Here is a 17,509-nt window from a genome sequence, read left to right as displayed (position 1 = left end):
GGGGAGAGACGGAAAATTGAGAAGGGGCCAAGAATACAGGGGGGTATTTTGCAGTCCTCTGACAAAATCATGTGAATTAAATTGGGAGTTTGACCAAGCAGTTTTGAGAAAAGCCAAATTGTACATTGTACCACCGTCATCACCTTGACAACACATCCTTTTTCTTATGATAATAATATCGCACCCAGAAAAGCCTTTGCAAATGAGGGAAATATTAATTATAAGTGGAGTAGGATATGGCTAAGCTGGCTCTGTCTAGGGAAATATGTGGTGGGGTATCTGCAAGAAGTTTGTACCACTAACACAGAATGAGGTGGGGGGGATGAAGTTACGTGAAAAAGGAATAAAACGCAAAGGACAGATGGGGTTGTTCACAACTGGTATCGATCGGTCAAATCATGTGCAGCTGTGATTTCGGATCCATTGGCCCATCTCCTGGGACGGACTTTGAACTGAAACATAGAAGAGTTATAGCTAGCACCCACAACTTCAACTAATACCTCCATTGGCTGGGAGGGTGGATAGAGAGGGAGTCGAACCAGCATCAAAAGCAACAGGAAACAGACAGACTTGTTCAACTTACAGGAGGTCACTGTTCTTGAAGAGCCATCTCCCCGAAAGCACTCTAAAGTGGATTCTGGGCAATGATTTTGTTTTCTCTTCATGGACAAAAAAATTGGTAAAATATTGCCCTTAGAAAAATACATTTTAGTTTTAAATTATCTACAAGGCATTTCTTCAGGACAGTTGTCCTATTAAATTGTATTCTCCCATTGGGAAATCTACATTTTAAGTATCAAATTTTTAAAATTTGACCTAAAATTTACACTGTCCCAGAAGTTGCGCTCTCGGGGGGGTAGGGCAGAAGAAGCACTACATGACCGATCTTCTCTTCACGTGTGACAGAAACAGCTTAATGGCTCCAGTTGTCCTGAATAACATTTTTTTCTTTATTGGTTCAAGCTAATCAGCCAGGCCGTCATAAAATGCCTTCTAGCTCTGGACGCCAATCAAAGCAGAAGCATTCAGGCACGTAGGGGAAGTTGTCATCGTTGGTTTGGGAAACGACTCTATGCCTCTGTCTTAAAAGCAACATGGTCAGACACACCATGGGACTGAGGGGCAGGAACAACGGGCCTGCAGCTCAGCCACGACATGTGCTGACTAGAAGACCTTAGTATTAAAGGCTGAGTCTCCCCCTCTCCACAGCCTCCTCATCTATAAAACGCATCTTATCATAACTTCCGCAGAGGTCTGTGGGGATTGTGTATCACAATGTATGAAATGCCTGGCACCTGGGAGGCCTTCCAGAAATATCCATTGCCTAGGCTTCTGGACAGTGAGTAAACCCTCCCTGTTAGCACTTCCAGGCCCCATCCTCTAGGATTGAGCCCCCTGAAGTGAGCTTTTAGGAGATTTTTTTTTTTTGCTAATTCTTGTATCTCTCTCCCATAAACTACAAAGATATGAACACAGAGATGTAGTAGAGATGACAAAATCGCCAGTGATCTGGAACATCCTGGGCTCTAGACCTATTTCTCCATTAACCAGCAATATGCATTAGAGTAGTCCCTAACCTCCCTGTCTCTGTTTTATCCTTTGTAAAATGAGAATATTGCTCTAAATTAATCCTAAGATTAAGTATTATGATTCTAGGCATTTTGATTCAAAATATGAGGCTCTGCAAACCATGTCTAAAAAATATCACTCAGTAGGGGCAGCTGGGTGGTTGTCGGTCGAGTGTCTGACTCTTGGTTTTGGCTCAGGTGGTGATGTCATGGCCATGAGATCAAGCCCCCCGCCTTGGGCTCCCCACTTAGAAGGGAGTCTGTTTGAAGATTCTCTCCCTCTGCCCCTCCCTGCCCCCATAAAAAAATAAATCTTTTTTAAAAAATACATCACTCAGTCTTTTGGTGTGGGCATGTCCAGTGTGTTGGATGATGGTGACGATAATGATGGTGGACAGGGTCGTCCCATTTTGTCAATTTCTTGTTCAGTGCTTGTTGAACACTCAGAGAAATCTTGTCATGGTACCAAGCAAACATACCTCCTTTCTTTTATTTTCCTTTTTTTTAAATGTTATTTGTAGCTTAGCTTCCTAATGCTCCTTTATTAACAAAAAGAGTCTTCAAAGTTGTAATAATGCGACAATTGACAGTCGAGCAGAACGATAACAAATGGAGCCTGAGATGACAATGAAGAGCAAACCACTTGTCCCAGCGCAGAGATGCCGGGAACCTGGGGAATCCGTCGGCGTCCTTCCGCGCAAACGTGCAAGGCTTTCTCCAGCTTCATTTTCACATCTGCTGGTTTTAGTTTTTGAAAATGCCAAACGTTTATTTGATCTTGCCATTCTTTTCTGAACTCAGATCAAACATTCCCACAGTTTGGCAAACTGCCTTCTCAGGTCCTAGAAGGCTTAAAAGTAAACTTTCCGGCTTGTCTACATGGATCATGGAAACAGAATATTTCAATAGATGTTCATTTGCTTTCTTACTTGCTTCCAGAAAATTCATGGCTGTTACAAGAAATATTTATTTATAGGAAGCTTGTTTTATGTGCCTCCCCCCCTCCCCTGTCTATTAAATCAAATGCATGTAATTCATCGTGCGACTCCCCAGAGCCTGCCCTGCCGCACACGGGGGATCGGCGCGCACGCGGCGCGGGAGAGCAGCAGGGAGACGGTTTGGAAGTGCTCTCCTCATCACAAATACGTGGCTTCAATATTTAGTTGTTGTGGCAGAAAAACGGCAACAAATACATGAACTGTAAACCATCTGCCTTGAAATATGTTCAAATATGAATGTTCATCTTGAAAAATGAAATCTATGGAATTCTGGCATCCACTTTGACTTTTGAGAGATGAACAGCTTGAATATGCAAAGAACGGATTTCTAGACTAGCCTTCTTAAACTTTAAATTTTCGTGAACTCCGACGTTAAATGATTCACTGTCGAGACCGGAAAACTTCCTTCTTTCTTTTCGACTTGAAGGAAAAACCCTGACTGCGACCATAGAGGGTTGTGTACGGAATTCTCTTCCGGGTTAGGGAATAGAGAAATGAATGTGATTCTGTGTTTATTTAACACCTGCTAAGTTTCAGAGTATGCTGGACACAATATAAAATGTGTAAAAAGCATGAGAATTCTGGTTTTCATCAGATTCCTAAAACAAAAAGTTTAAACTGGCAAAATAGGAGACTTTGAACTGTGCCACTTAGTTTGGGGTAAGAAATGAGTCATTCTCTCTGCTCTCTTTTGAACCACAATCCAAACAGCATCCGTGTCCTGTGAGAAGGAGCTCTCCAAATGGCTTTGTGAGGGGTTTCAAGTGACTTGATAAATACAAAGAAGAAATGTGTCATAAAGATATGTGAGCAGTGAGGAAGATGAAGGGAAGAGAATGGGAACCAAAGCATGGGAAACCCTCTGGGCTTAGCAGACCAGACCAGAAGTGACCACTGGGGGCAGGAGTAATTTTTTGTTTGCTGTTTGAGGCTTGGGGAGCTATTAAACTGACCTTTTGGGAGACACAGAAACTTAACTTACTTTCTTCCTTCTCTTCTTCACACGGTATACTTTTGACCTTGATCCACCTCTAGAAAGCATTCTCTCTAGGATAAATCCTCACCCAGATCTCTTTGTGTTGCGGTGGTCCCCAGGGGTACAGTCTCTCCCACCCCAGGATGCACTCACCTTCAATGGTTCTTCAGATGTCCTAGTGCACCTGCAGCCTCCCCACTACAGCGGAGGCAGTGGAGTCCAGACCTCTTCTGCCCATTGTGTCCAGCATCGTGTGATATGTGCAGTGGCCTCAGTAACTATCCATTTGAAATTATAAAAGTTGTGTAAATGAGAGAATTATGCCATCGGGGCGGGGGGAGAGAAAGCCCGAACTGGTAAGGTTAACTAAATTTGCGATATAAGGCATTTTAAAATGGTGTTAAAAGAGCCCTGGTGTTTCCTGAAATAAAAACATGATATACTTACCGCAGAAAAAGGTAGGGTATTGGTGACACTCTTAATTAAAATTTATTTTAAAATAGGATATATTTTAATGTATGAACTTCATTTTTCTTTGATTCTGCTTTTCCTTTAAAAAATGGAATTTATCTCACATGGAGTTTGTCTCATATAATTACATAATTATCACAACAAATGCTCCTCAAAACAACTATGTAAGGATTTGAGATGATAGGTGTTTGTATTTTATTCTTTATTTTGTTCATCTTTTTCACTTTCATATTTACATGTTGACCTTGCTTGGAGGAAAAGGCAAAAACACGTTTAGCACTTAGAAGAGGAAAATTTGGCAATGCCGTTTTTATACTGTAAGTGCTCTGCTATATGTACAGGGAGCTTAGATTTTAGTATGTAGCGGCAGAAGCTACTAGATGATCAGGCTTGCCCTGGAGGATCAAAGTGGTTTTCTGTTGGGTCAACTGTTTAACTAAGAAACTAAGAAGGACTAAAAATATAATAGAGCAAATCCAGTCCTGGAACGTAGTGTGGGCAATGTAGAGTTTGTGTTCAAACACAGAAACAATTTAACCTGCCTTTGTTTTTTTGTTTGTTTGTTTGTTTTTTGTTTTTTTAAAGATTTTATTTATTTATTCGACAGAGATAGAGACAGCCAGCGAGAGAGGGAACACAAGCAGGGGGAGTGGGAGAGGAAGAAGCAGGCTCATAGCAGAGGAGCCCGATGTGGGGCTCGATCCCATAACGCCGGGATCACGCCCTGAGCTGAAGGCAGACGCTTAACCGCTGTGCCACCCAGGCGCCCCCAATTAACCTGCCTTTGTAAACATATTTGTTCTGGTCCCCTCCTACTTTTTCCATTAAAAATAGTTGGTTATTGGTGATCTTTACAATGGAAAAAACCCACATCATCTTTTGTGGTGAGCTGGAAGAACCAGTGAGTGCACTCATTTAATTAGAAAGACTAGATCTCGATCTGCCTTGGAAATGAACAATGCAAGCTTCACTTTGTTTATGCTGAGAAAATTCTGAGAAATGAAATGGGCACTACTTATTAACAATGAAAACAACTAGGTGAAACTAATTCTGAGCACTTACATCATTCTAGTAGGTTTTGTATAATTTCCTCTCTCTTTATATGCAACCCTATTAATACTTGGCCCTGATTCTGGGGAAGTGATTCAGATAGTCCTGACTTATGTTGTAATTTGCACAGATTCCTTCGTTGAAGTAAAAACTGAGCAGACCTTTGGGGCAGGATCGGCATCCCCAAACTTTCCCCAGGTACATTTAAAATAATGAGAGCAACCACAACAACTTATTTATCCAAACTGAGAGCTTGCGGGAAGGAGCCCAGAGGCTGAATGGAATTGGACTTAGAAGTGTGGTATAAGATACCTTGAGTCTTATGAAATCTGATTCCAATATTGTAAACCAACCAGTGGTATCATCAGATTATTCTTAAATGTGGAAATAGAAAAGTTGAGATGAAAAGATATGTACATCATTTGCACAAAAGTGTTGAGCTCTGAATGAATTTGAATATAATTTGAAGTTCACATATTTTTTATATGAGTAAACTAAGTATCATTGCAAGTTGTACAAAAATAAAATGTCTGAAGAAAAACGCTGAAGTAAAGTCATGAGTTATATTCTTATAATACACCCGAGAACCATTTTTGTGTGCTCTAAACGAATAATAGCTACACTTTAACACAACGTGTCTTTACATATTCAAATGAGGAATAAAACACATGGCATTTTACAAATAAGAATGGAGCATGGAAAGATGTGTTTTTAAACCTAAACCTTTACATTTTATTTTTACGGTGGCACTAGCAACATTCTAAGTAATTAACAAAAAAATGTGACTACACATTATTATTCAGCAATACACGCATCTCATTTGTAACGCTGTGTGAAGAGTACAGAAGGCTGGAAAGTTCCAGCCTTCCTCACACTTACTGAATCTAAAATAGACAAGATAGTATAAAATTCTAGATGTATTCTCTCTGAATTAATTTTTATAACCCAACTGAATAAGGCCTCTAAGATATGTAAATCCTAAACACTTCAGAAATAACAAATCATTTCATCATGGAAGATTAATGGCTTAAAGAAATGAACATGAAGACTTTACATCTTTATATTGCTCACTATTAAACAGACTACTGAAAATATTTCACTAAGTGCACTCTAACCTCAGGTTAATGCTGCCAAAATACCTGTACTTTTATGTATTTCTAGAGGGAAGAATTCTTCAAGAATGATGTCTTTTTCCAAAGAGAAGCAAGTGTGCTAGATTTTTACCAGTAAATCTAAGACTTCTAACAGACAGGCATCATCTCCCGTAAGTGTGAGCGTGTGAGTGTGTTTATGAGTGTGGGTTAGGGGAACTGGAGGTGAAGAAGCAACAAGGTTGGCTCTATGAGGTAGATGCTATAATCAGCCCCGGCAAACACATGGAGAGACAGACTCAAAAGAGGTAACACAGTCAAAGCCGGATGACGCGTAGAAAACGCACCCATCCATCAAAACGCTTAATCTGCGGCTCCAAAGGTCAAGATGCTTAGAAATACAGGTGTTTTAAAAGTACCTGGGATTTGTTTCAATCAAGTATGGTGAGCTGGCAGATATGCAGACATCTGCTTTGAAAGGAGAGTTTATTACTTCCAGTTCCCAAGAGGAGGGGGCGCGTCACACCACGCAGGGCCGTGTGGGGAAACAGGAGCGTCTTTCAGGAGGAAAAGAGCAACAGGGTTTTGGGGGGAAGACATGGGCAATGCAAGGTGAGCAAGCCGAACAAGCTTGGGGTTGGAGAGTTTGAAGAATTTCAGTAGGCTCTGAACTGGAGGGGTAGTCCCTAGTTGTCCAGTCCCTGGTCCTGGGGTGACTTAGGGCAGAGACAGTATCGGGTTGGTATGTGAGAGGGAGTTTGGTAAAGGAGGTAGCTGAGAGGCATGGGCTCTGGATGGGTGGTTCACCGTCACTAGGAATTAGCCAGTCTGAGAAGGGCAAGCTCTCCCCTGTATCAGAAGACCCCAAGATTCCAAAGGCATCTTTCTACAGAGAAAATAAATAACATGGTTCATACAATAAGATAACCTATGCATTAATTTTTAAAATCTTTATCACTGAAGGACGGTTGGCAGACAATGTTACATTCATTGTATTCATTACATGTACAGACATTGTACATTCAATGTTACATTACATCCAACCACTTAGTGATTGGACAATTGCGTACATTATCCAGAGCTCACTATGGTGAGTGTAGTTACCATCTGTCACCATACAAAGTTACTACAATATTATTGACTATATTCCCTATGCCTTACTTTTCATCCCCATGATTTCTTTATTCTATAACCAGAAGTTTGTATCTCCTAATCTCCTTGATCTATTTCATCCATCCCCTATCCACCCATGCACCCACCCCACAACCATCTGCTTGTTCTGTGTATTTATGAGTCTGTTTCTGTTTGTTTGCTTTGTTTTTTAGATTCTACATATACAGGAAATTATATGGTATTTGTCTTTCTTTGGCTTATTTCACTTAGCATGATACTCTCTAAGTCCATCCATTTGTCACAAATGGCAAGATCTCATTCTTTTTTATGACAGACTATTATTCCATTATGTGTGAGTATGAGTGTTGGGGGGTGCATACCACATCTTCTTTATCCGTTCTTCCATAGACAGACACTTACATTGCTTCTATATCTTGCTTATTGTAAATAATGTTGTATACATAGGGGTGCATATATCCTTTCAAATCAGTGTTCTTATTTTCTTTGGGTAAATATGCAGCAGTAGAATTACTGGATCATATGGGCCACTTTCATTTTTCTATAATTCATTATCATTATGTTGAAATAGACAACATACTTAATCACATATCATGACTTATTTATTTATAATTAATAAGTTAAAGGAATTCCTATAGCTTAGATGTGTCCAATTTATAGGAATGAGATTAATATCTGTACTTAAGTATGTTTGATGTGAAAATCCATATATTAGTATTTAATAAAGAAGCACAGTGTAAGGTAGTGGTTAACAATAAAAATGCTCAATTCAGAGAGTCCCAACCGCTCCTACCACAAGTTACTTCACATTTGTGCAATGGAGCTTTTAATACCCACCCTATAGAGTTAATGTGTGTGTGTGTGTTGTGTGTGTGTGTGTGTATATATATATATATATATGTATATATATATATACATATATATATACATATAACTGGACAATACTCAAAAAGTTCTTAACCTAGTGCCTGAATTATTTATTTATTTAAAATTTAGGACTATTACTATCATTATTATTATTATCATTAGTATTATTGTTTAGGTCAATTAATACCAAATTAATGTTCCTACCAGGTTTTAAAATTTTTCAAATTCTTGCAAGACAACTAAACGGATTCACCGCATAAAGACACAGAACCTTAGGCAATTGTTTCAATGATTCAAATATCCTCCTATTTTCATCTTAATTGCCTGAAACTTTTAAATGAAATACTTGGGCCAGGACTAACCAGAAAATTGCTTCCTTAGAACAACTTTGTCTACCAAAGTAGTCATACTTATCATACGGAACACAATACCATAGAATGGCCAGGCTCGTGCACACCCCCATGGAATCACTAAATATAAAAGGATATTCTCATCTATGTCATGGGTGCACCAAGTGGAATTAGGAGGGAAAACAGCATTTATTCCATCAATCCCACAAATATCGTCTACTTCATACTTTAGACTCATACTCAAATATCTTTTTCTTTTTTCTTTACCATCCTCTGAAAAACTGTTTAATTCATGTTTATTTACCACCATTCTATATCTTCTATAAAGGAATTTTTTTTAAAGGGGGGGAGGAAGTAAAGAAGCAGGGAAAATAAAGTAGAAAAAGTTCAAGTGAAGTGTTTTGCTGTATCCAAGTTTCGGCAATGAGGTTATTTCTCAAATTTACATAAAGACTTATTATCATCTTGACTGCAATCATGTAGAAAATGAATGGGGTATAAAGTACATGAGGATAATTTAATAAAACGAGCTTTCTTTTCTTATGAAATCTTTGAAGAAGAGAATCATTAGACAGAGACTTGCCTTGTATTCACCCAGGTCATGAGGCATGTCAGCCCGCTGACGTGCCTTTGGCAAGAAGTCCTTAATTAGAAATTCCTCGAGAGCTGCTCCCAGTAGGTGCTTCCTAAGACAAAAAGACAAAATAATTTAGCAGGGAAGCCCTTACTAAGGATACAGCATCCGGGCTCAGGTGAATGAAAGAAATCATTTGCTGACAGCAAAAGAGCAAAGCTGTCACAATGGGGTGCTGGATTTTGAATGAGAGTCTCTCCATCATATTAGTAGTAAGTATCATTTTTGTTATTCAAGTTTAAATATATATATTAAACAGTCTTTGATTTTTAAGATAATTTGTATAGGAATGCTAAATAGCTTGAAGTATTACTTTGGTAAAAGACTAAAACTTGTTAGAAAACATTCAGTAGGTATATTTAATTTACCCTTACAGAATCATGTAAAGTTGTTTTTCGATTGAGTTCATTTTTAATTATTTTTAAAGTCAAGTAGTTTGTTTTTGCATAATGTATGAATGTTTCTCTAAATCAAATGGAGTCTTTGAATTAGACTATGAAATTGGAAATTTTCTAGAGTACTTTCTGAGTTGTTTTTAAAGATTTCCTCCTTTTGCCATCATTGATTTAAAACACTAGAGCGATGTTGATTAGGAAGGTTTTGTACTTTTCATTAAATTCCTTAAAGTATACCTATATGTGTTTAAAATCTTTTTTATAAAGTTAACGATTTATTAACATTGTAATCACTGTTAAAAACTAATCTATCAGAAATAAGTATAGAGTAAGTCTGATTAATATTGAGAAGCTCTTCATTTCACTTTAAAAGAAGAACCCCAAGTGATTTTGAACAGAAGAAAAGATTGAAGATAGTATTGATTGGTCTCTTTTCATTCAACACTAGCTCTCATGGCTGGGAGTGAATTTATATCTGTTTATCGACACATTCTGTTGGTATGAAGAGGAAGAGTCTTTCCTTTACACGCGAGTTATTCTGGGTGTAAGTAGAGTTGGTGATTACACATTATCATTTCGGAAAACATTCTATTTTCCCCAGCTTCCTCACTCTCACGGCATCTCTCTCCCGTGTCTTTATATATGGACAGTCAACGCTGGCTTGGGCGCGAGCGTCTGCAGTGTGCCTGAATTTTAACTGCATGCTAATTCTGTTACCAATCAGTCGAAACCTTATTTCATTCGTGAGAGGGACAAGTACCGTAAGTACTATAATATTTGAAATAATTCCAGTTGTTATAATGTCCTAATATAAGTGCCATGGAAGACAAAGATGTACTTTACTGTGAAATTCCTAATAATCCTGTCTGAATTGAAGTTTGCTTCTTTGTAAGAGAGAACACAGTGGCTACAACTAAAAGTCAGAAATCAGTACATCTGGTGTGACTTTTGCCCTTGCTGCTCTCTCCCTGCATGACATTGGAGTCATTGCTCAGCCTTTCCCGGATGCGTTTGCTCTGTCGGAAAAACATGGCTGATAAAATTGACCTGACTCGCAAAGATGGAAGTATTATAACAGTTTGAACTGTTACCATTTCTAATTGGAAGGAGACAAATAACCAGTTGAGCGAAATGCCACTAAGGACACATCTTTCCGAGCTCTCAGCCCAGGAATGCACAATCACGGCGCACAGATTTCAGTATGTAGACTTTAACCCCTACCAGACAGAACGGGACATTTCCGAATTATATTGACTTCACTGTGTTGGGTACTGTGTTTCCTGCTGTACAGAATAATGAGAACGTCAATAACCCTAACTAGATGAAATAATTTATTATACAATCATCATAATTTTATGATTGTTTAGATGTAGATGAATACAGTGCCTTTTTTGTGTTATAAGGAATATTTTAGGGACTACTTAAAGCATATCCATGAGAATGACCGTTTCCATCTTCATTTCCTAAACCAGTTGAGGCATGGATATTAGCAGGTTTATTCTAGAATTTGGATTTATAGTCAGGGAACTATACTACCTCATTCACTTTTATTGAGTTGAAATTTCAGCAAAGCCAGTAATCACCATTTGGTTTTGCCTCTTGGACTAATTAATGGCCACTAATATCTGTGCCCCATCGCTCCACCTTCAGGACTCTAGATAGAGGCAGAGCCTGAGTCCTGCTCTCTCAGCTCTCGGGATGCGGTCATCGCTGTGATTTTTCCCCAAACAAGACTTTTATTTTCTGTTACTCCAGTGCTGCAGAGGACCGTGGAGAAGGCAATTAGACAAAAATCTCAAATTCCACAAACTGGTCGCCTATGGGATAGCTGTTAACGCAAGTAAGTGCTTCTTATTCATCACCCAGTGCAATTTTACAAAACCTAATGTTTAACTTGATAGTTCTGTTTTAGTTCCCCTTCTGCCAAAGGCTCACCCTTAAGTAAATCTTTGTCTCCATTTGACCGCATAAACCTTATGTAAATGGATTTTTAAATTTCTAAGTTAGACTCATGCAGTCTTCCCTACCAAGCCTCCAGTTTGTCAGGGAAAAGTGTATGAAGCTCCATTGTCATTTGTGAATAATTAAGCTTGTTGAGAAGACAACTATAAATATCTACTTGCAAAATGAATACTGTGCTATTCGATATAATTCACATTGGAAATAAAACTGACCTATACTCAAAATCTCATTCACAGTCATAGGAAAATGGTAGCATAGGCAGTAAAAGAAAAAAGAAAAGGAAGATCAGGTGAACAGGTGTCTGAATCGTGTTGAGCTAGTGGATATAAAAGGACCTTGAAAAGATATGAAGCTTTAGAGCATATAAAGTATTATTGTTATTTCTTGAATAAGAAGACAAGAGAATTCAAGAGAATATAATAAAAATTAGCATCCATGGCCAAGGTTAAACTGATGAGGAAGGAAAGAAGCTGAGCAATAACCACCCCGTTTGTTGTTTTGTTGGACAACAAATACACGGAAATGAAAGGCTATCTGCACAATAAAGAGTTATGGTTCAGGACTGTTTCCCTCAAACTAATTTAACTATAAAATGTTTTCCTCATTTGTTTTTATCCTCTCATGCATAAAAAAACAGCAGAGTAAAAAGAACACTCAAAACAAATGTGGATTTAATTAAGCAACGAGACATGACAGACAGTGCCCAAGTGCCAATTAACACAACTTCGGGTGTGCAGGGAGACGTGGGGAGATTTCCCCATTGATTGTCCTCATTGCCAGATTAAACCAACCCAGGAAATGTTTGCAAAAGGTCTTCGTAGTTTGTTAAGAAATAAGGGTAAAAAGACATCATATCGTAGAGAAAACCAGCCAAGGGATGAAGGGCAAAGAACAAGCTAATGCATCTTTATGTCCAAGGCCAACTTAGGGCTGAGTCCACAGAGGTGCCAAAAACCTTTGATGTATGAGTTGAACGCATGAAGGAATGAAGACTTAGGGAAGCAGATTTCAGCTCAGATATGGAAGTCTTCCAGAACTTCAAAATTATCTAAAATTGGAAGGAGGATCCCTGAGAATACAGGGTTCCTGGTGGTAGGTGGTGTCAGAGTGGAGTCCAGACTGCTCCTTGGAAGGCTCTTCAGAGAAGGAATTCAAGGATTCTCTAGGTTTCCTTTAAAATCTTAAGAGTCTTTAATTCCTGCATTTAAAGAACAGATAAAATACGGTAACATGGCAGGGAGGATATTATCACTATGCAATAGGTTTAAGGCAGAACTATACTCTAAGAGAAAGAGAGAAGGAACCAAAAAACACACAGCATCAAAACACATCAGAAAAGGAAGCAAAAAAAAAATAAAGGAAAACATGTTATGCAATAATTTTGTCCTTAAACCTTTGGGTATGTGTATTTCTTTCTGTGTAATCATATATCAATAGGAGAAATGCATCAGTGACTTGTATTGAGTGTCCCCTATGTGCGAGATACCCTAAGAGACGCTATATCCTGAAAGTAGTGTAGGCAGTACTGTTTTCAGAATGACAGCAGTTGACTAGAACCAGGAGACCAAATTATTTTATTCCCCTGCTTCTGATTGGTACTGTGATGTCAGATAAGTGGTTTTTTTTTTTTTTTTTTACGCCTTTTCCCCTATGGAATTAAAAGAACAAGAATACAATCTACCCATCTCTAGGTGTGCAGACTAGTTGTCAGGATGTCTCTTGGAAACCACAGACTACAAGGTCATCCACTTGCCACTATTGCTAAGAGAATCACCTCTAAGTTTAGCATGGCTGGTGGTCTCTGTTCAGTGAACGCTGCCCCCTCCTCCGCTCTTATTTCTCTCCGTACCCCCTTTCTCCTTCCCCTGGCAATGCCCAGCCACTGAGTCCCTGAGTAGTCTGTGTCTTTGCTCCTGTTATCCCCTTTGGGTTAAATGCTCTTCCTCTCCTTCCTCAGTGGATAAGACATTGCCATATCCATGAGTCCTTGCCTGGCCTGCCTCCCCCTGACCCCCCAGGTCTGGGCTGTCAGCCTAGCGGCCTCGGCCTCAGTCACACCTCCTACTGCAGAGCAAAATTTCTCCGGACTCCGATCACTTCAGGGGCTGAGATGTGCCTTACCTGGCTTGGCTTTCCCGGCCCCGGCACGTAACAGGTGCTCAACAAATTTGGTCAAACCTGAGGATGAGCAGGAAGTCAGCCCCCTGGCAAAAGGGATTGGGGGAATTTGTGGAAAGGTACAAGATGGTGCAGGAGTTGTTCAGAGACGCCAGCAGCAGCTGGCGGAGGCGGGTGGGGGGGGTGGTTAGGAAACAAAGGGTGTGGGCAGGGAAGAGATTCAAAATGATGCTGGTCGTCCAAGATAAATTCACATTGTTGTAACAAGAGGAAGCAGGATGCTCTTTCTCCCTCCTTCCCTCACAAATCCCTGTAGAGAATCAAATATCCCCTCGGGGGGCCTCTTCAGCTGAACCCTCACTGCTCTACAGGGCTCCCCAACATCCCTGGGCTCCCCCTCACAGGGTCAGACTGCTTCTGAAAGCAAAGCCCTCGTCCCCCACCACCATGGCAACCAGCAGCACCGGCTGTTTCCATTCCCGGCAGAGGCAGGAGGGTGGGGAGAGAGCTCTCCGCTTCTCCCAAACCCTGACATAGCAATTATTACATTTCACACTAACTAAGAAATGCGGCTGGCAACTGCGCTTTTAGAAGAAAAAAATGCTAAGCCCTGGTTTCATAGATATCTCTTTGCTTTTCACATTTTGTCCTTCTGGTGTATTCTCTTGGGAGCCGCTGAAAATGTCTCCGTGCTTATTTTATTAGCATCGCCCATTATGCTGCTTTTCAAATAGCCGACTGGCTTAATAGAGGTGTGGAACCTTGGGAGAAGGGCATCCACATCGAAGTTTGCGTGCCAGCCCCTAATTTCTCATCTGTTCCTCTGTAAGTTGAACTGCAGGCTTTAATTGGTCAAATCATTAAAGGATGTAATTAGAGCCTGGTGGAAGTAGGCTGGGGAGGAGGGGCGAGACAAACAATGGTATCTATAATCAAGGGCATCACCGAAAACGCAGTGACAGGAACTCTTCTTCTGGCTTCCTGCCTTCCCGCTTGCCTGCCTATGATAAGAGCTGCTGGAGCATTCTTCAACCACTCATAAATCATTTTCAGGGACCTATAACCCCCGTGGTATAAAAATCCCTGTTTCACAGCCCCTTCGTTCTTATGAATGTGGATCTTTCTGGACTCTGTGGTCCACAGTGGACCTTAAAGACCCTCCAACTGAATAGTAGTACCGTGAGCCGGAGCTTCCTTCAAAGGGGGCCGTGAATAGGGACCCAGGCAGCTTACATCTGCTCGGCTCCAGGGGTGTAACAATAACCCATGCCCAGCTCCTGATGCGCTGCTCAGATTAGTTTACAAACCTCAATAAACAAAAGAGGTTGACAGGAACGAGCTCAGAAGAAGGGTACGGAATAGAAAGACTTGGAGACCCCAAGGAAGAGAACAGCCCCAGAGGCCCAAGTTCTTCAGGACCAGATCCCTAAAGAATTCCTACTAATCCAGTTAGGATTAAGGAGGCTGTCTCGCCTGTCCAGTCCAGCAAAATTGAATGTGATTTACAAATGAGTGGCGTGCACAGGGTGCCGTAGTCAACGTGCATTTCTGCAGAAATCAGACCGCAAACTTAAAAGTTTGGGGGCCAGCCTTTGGCTGTAGATACACAGCCAGGATTTGTCCCTGGGTCCTTATTTCTGAAGGCTGCTTAATTAGGAGGTGACTAACTCCAAAATGACTGTTATCACTGACAGGCAGGCAGAAAGATAGCAAGAACTGACCGCCCTTCCAAGATTCTCCCTCAATTACGCTTCCTTTGATCTCCCGAAAAATAAAAAGAAGGAAAGAAAGAAGGAAAAGAAACTTTCTCAGGACAACTGGCTCTAATTGTAGCCTTTATGATTTTTTTGTTCACTCTTCAATAAAAGCTCCTTATTTGAACTCAGAAGTTCACACACCAATTAAATGTGCATTGTGGTTTGTCCAAGACTGCTGCTCTCTTTTAACTGCAAAAGTACTTTGGTGAGAAAATAGGATTGTGGAAAGACCCAGTTATAGCAACTTTTAGCCTGGTGTTTGGGTAGATTCTGGAAATGTGTATCTCGGGCTCTTCCGTGGGCTGGGCAGAAAGTCCTCAGGGGCGTCGGGAAGAACGCACCTGCGTAACTGATGGCGTGGGATTTGCCACAAAACTCAAAAAGCCCGTTTAAGCCAGTGTTGCTTTTGACAACATTGAAACATGCGTTCCGTGTTTGCATCACCTTCCCATTGGACTACAGATCCCTTTGGATGATAAATGTCCCCAGTTAACTTCGACAGAGATGCAGGAGCCAGACAGCTGGAGGGGGGCCAAGATATCACCTAGTTTCATTCAGCCCACCCATTTTACAGATAAGAAAGTGGGCTGAAAGGAATGAAGTAACTGAGAGATATCCTTCTCAGTGTCCTTCTGGCTACATTCTAATAACAGCTCTAGTAGCATGATAGGACTCTGATGAGTAAGAGAGAAGAAAGTCAAACCATATCACTGTTTGATCACATACTTGAAGAAAGTGGCACTGTCAACATAGATAGCATGGCTATTCATAGCCAAATAACTGAAGCGGGGCGCCTGGCTGGCTCCGTCGGTTGAGCTTCTGACTCTTGGTTTTGGCTCAGCTCATGCTCTCATGGGTCATGAGATCGAGCCCCATGTCTGGCTCTCTGCTCAGCAGGGAGTCAGCTTGAGATTCTCTCTCCATCTGCTTCTCTCTCTCTCTATCTATCAACTAAATAAATAAATCTTTAAAAATAATAAAAAAATAACTGAAGTGTGTAAATGGAAGAACAGAACACATAATGTCTGAAAAACAGCAAAATCAGTATCTCCCTGGGAATCGATCAAGTCCCAGCAGCCGTGGAGTTGGTGGGTGGGATACCTTTAGTTCAAAGCCAAGATCACAATGAAATTAGAGTCAGACCTCAGAGGCAATGAAACATTTAGACAAACCAAATGGCACAAGTAGTTTTCCTTCTGAGAATTCCTGAGATAAATAAGATATGCTACTTGTTATCTTCTACCTATAAAAAAAGAAAACAAAATGGAGGCCTTTTGAGCAAAGGAGCATTTCAGACATGAATTTTAAAGTACATGGGGGAAAAAAAAAGAAAGCTGGAAAGAGTAGTTTTCAACATATTCCCACAGGAGCCACCTCGTAAAAAGCATCTTGGGTTTTCTTACACTACTTCATTAGTTTCTTCAGCTCTATTATGGGAGACCTGGCAATAAGAATAAATAAATAGTTCAATATCTTTGCTCATTCAATAAATGTACTTAAATCTAGCTTAACAGTGTCAAATTCTCATGTGGAAATCAATCTAATAGAAAATAGATTGTGATCAACAACTCCTTACACAGGAGGAGAATGCTATGGAATGCAGAATATAAAAGACAGGGAATCTATCCTGTACTTCCTTTCTGGCTGTCACAGGTGGATTATGGAATTGGAAATGTTGTCGCTTAATTTGGCTTGAAGTTCAGTATCTACTTCTGTAAAATGGGAATAACTCTGCTCTGTCTGGTGTGCTTTAGTCCATGGAGGAGAACTGAGGAGAGCCAGAGGCAGAGGGGCAAGGGTAAAGGGCAGAGAGTAAAAGGAGAGTCCTGCAACGAGGACCCCAAAGGTTGCAATTGGTCTTAGGAGCTATTTATCAAGTGAGCCATTCTAAAGCCACAGGAAAAAATTGGTTTTCAGTAAAGTATAACAATTATCAATCAGTGAAAAGAAGCAATATAACTTAAAGGTCAAAAATGGGGCTCTGGATTCAGGCAAACAGAGTTTATCCCACCTTTGCCATTAATGGACTACAAGCACTAGAACTTTTTGAATACTCGTCTGTCAAATGGCAATAAGACTAATACTGAGGATTAAGTGAGATAATATGCCCAAAGCATTTATAATGGTGTTTGGAGTATAGT

General features: G+C 40.3%; 1 protein-coding gene across 1 annotated transcript in view; it reads left to right on the top strand.

Annotated features, from left to right (window-relative positions):
- Positions 1-9,303: 9,303 nt before the first annotated feature.
- Positions 9,304-17,509, top strand: part of NOX3 (NADPH oxidase 3) — a 56,263-nt gene continuing 48,057 nt past the window's right edge. Inside the window, exons 1-4 of the mRNA XM_008688526.1 lie at positions 9,304-9,348; positions 9,980-10,075; positions 10,182-10,292; positions 11,287-11,371. Of these exons, the coding sequence (XP_008686748.1) occupies positions 9,304-9,348; positions 9,980-10,075; positions 10,182-10,292; positions 11,287-11,371 (337 nt within the window). The remainder of the gene's footprint in view (positions 9,349-9,979; positions 10,076-10,181; positions 10,293-11,286; positions 11,372-17,509) is intronic.

The sequence above is a fragment of the Ursus maritimus genome, unplaced genomic scaffold (genome assembly GCF_017311325.1).
Source record: "Ursus maritimus isolate PB19 unplaced genomic scaffold, ASM1731132v1 scaffold_13, whole genome shotgun sequence".
Lineage (NCBI taxonomy): Eukaryota > Metazoa > Chordata > Mammalia > Carnivora > Ursidae > Ursus > Ursus maritimus.
This window is presented reverse-complemented; position numbering and strand designations above follow the sequence as displayed.